The 2,252-nt window shown below is 45.2% G+C and overlaps 1 protein-coding gene across 1 annotated transcript; it reads left to right on the forward strand.

Moving 5' to 3' along the window:
- Positions 1-767: 767 nt before the first annotated feature.
- LOC145982192 (uncharacterized) lies at positions 768-1,091 on the forward strand. The gene has a single exon (XM_083115759.1). It carries the CDS (start codon positions 768-770, stop codon positions 1,089-1,091), a length of 324 nt encoding a protein of 107 aa, XP_082971885.1.
- The last annotated feature ends 1,161 nt before the right edge of the window (positions 1,092-2,252 follow it).

Here is a 2,252-nt window from a genome sequence, read left to right on the forward strand (position 1 = left end):
TACGTTCCTCTTTCTTTTCATATAGTCTTTGGAAAAAAGCTGAAGTTTCTTGTCAAACGGGGTCTGGTTCAAATGACTCCTTTTCGCTCTCCTGTTCCTTCTTTAAACAAACAACAAAATACTTCGTAACTAAACGATTGCTTGTTCAAAACACGGGATTTTTACACAATTTATAAAATATGACAAAATGCCAATAGATATGTTCATCATTTTTCCCTTTCAGCGTTTTATCGATTTTATCTGAATTCGTTTCCTCATGAAAATTGCCATGAGGAAATTATAGATATGACATTATGTGTGAATTGGTTTCTTCAAACTGGTAGCAAATTTTAACATGAGCTACCTGGAGAAGAGGTAGCGTGCTTGATTCTTACGAGGGAGGTCGTAGGTTTGATTCTCCACCTAGGCAGGATTTTTTTCATGAGTATATCGTTGGGTGTAAAGTTTATCCACCACGCTGAGAAGTTAACATTGGTCTCTGTATTTCACGAGGTGAAAGGAAATAAACTGCTCACAACAAGTTTTGCATCACCCAAGAAATGATAGAAAGAACAATCGCAACCTTTCCAACTGGGCCAGCTGTGAGAAAGCACACTGTGCTGCGCAAGATACCCATTCAACCCCGCATAACTCGCTCTTCAGACGACAGCCACGACCAGCTGAGCATATTTGTGTGTTCGAACATCTCAGTATTGTGGGTGGTAATGGTCAAGGCTATATCTCCCACTTCCGTAAAGCGACTCAAGTAGTGAAGGTGCGTTGTAGACATGCCCAGGCGTACAATATCGCAGTTCGATCGGGCAAGGGTTATCGCCTTCGTGCAGAGTGGGATGTCACAGCGGGCGGTAGCCACGACGATGGGAATCGCACAGAGCAATGTCAGCAGAACATGGAGAAGGTACACAGACGGTGGGACAGTAGCAGATCGCCACCGTTCAGGTCGACCACGGGTAACAACACCAGCCCAGGACCGTTTGCTAGGAATCACAGCCCTGCGGCACAATACCAGGACCGCAAATGAGCTGCGAAATGACCTCCAACAAGCCTCTGGCGTACGTGTTTCGACCCAGACTGTTCGCAATAGACTGTGAGCAAGAGGCGTACGTTGCCGAAGACCCATGCGTCGGCAACCTCTAAGTGCAAACCAACAGCGTGATCGTTTGGTGTGGGCACGCGAACATGTGCATTGGGGACCTGCAGATTGGTCGTGTGTACTCTTTACAGATGAATGTAGGCTTTGTCTGAGGCCTGATTCGAGACGTGTGAGAGTGTGGAGAGGTGTAGGACCGCGGGAGAGACTTCGTCATGTGCAACCTGTTCATTCATTCCAAGGAGGTGGCATTATGGTTTGGGCAGGGATTATGCACGGCCGCCGAACTCCCCCAATTGCAATTCAAGGGACACTGACAGGACCGCGTTACATCAGAGACATCCTACAAACAACTGTGGAACCATACCGTCGGAACATTGGTCCAACTCTTGTGTTCATGGATGATAATGCCCGGCCACATCGTGCAGGGGTGGTGCAAGATTATCTGCAGCAGGCACAAATTAACAGAATGCCCTGGCCGCCAGGAAGCCCAGACATGAATTGTATCGAGCATGCTTGGGCCATGTTGAGGAATGCAATGGCACACCGTCCTGTGCTCCCAGACTCTCCACGTGAGCTTCTTTCGGCAGCACAGGAGGAATGGGATAGTTTACCACAGGATGACCTTGATCATCTCATTGCGAGCATGCCCCGGCGTGTTGAAGACCTCTTTGCAGCTCGAGGGGGGACATACCAGGTGGTAAACATCCTGTCTGACATAACAAATAACAAATAGGCAGATAGCATTTTTGTGCCATTTGTTTCCCTTTGCTACTTCAGCAGTGTGTTATTTTTTATTTTTTTTTGGATTAGTGTGAATGTTCTTTTTCATGCTTTCCACGTTTTGTTCTTTCTTGTACTGATTGAGCAATTGTATGTTTATTTTCTTCCCAGGAATACAGTTTTTGTTGGTGATGCAAAACTTTTTGTGAGCAGTTTAGTAAGAGAAACTTGTTTCGATGTTAGGCGGAAGTCACATGCCACGTGGAATGCACAGAATTAAGTTACATAGAGCTAAGTCTGTAATGGTGGTATCGAATATTGCAAAGTTAGTGGGGAAAGTTTGTTATATCTGATACTCGTACTTTATGTTCAAAGAAGACAAACATTTTAGATACAAAGCAGTGAGGAATTAACGATCATTATGAGGTTTTGAATTTTT

This window comes from Lepisma saccharinum, chromosome 2, assembly GCF_977018435.1.
Source record: "Lepisma saccharinum chromosome 2, izLepSacc3.1, whole genome shotgun sequence".
NCBI lineage: Eukaryota > Metazoa > Arthropoda > Insecta > Zygentoma > Lepismatidae > Lepisma > Lepisma saccharinum.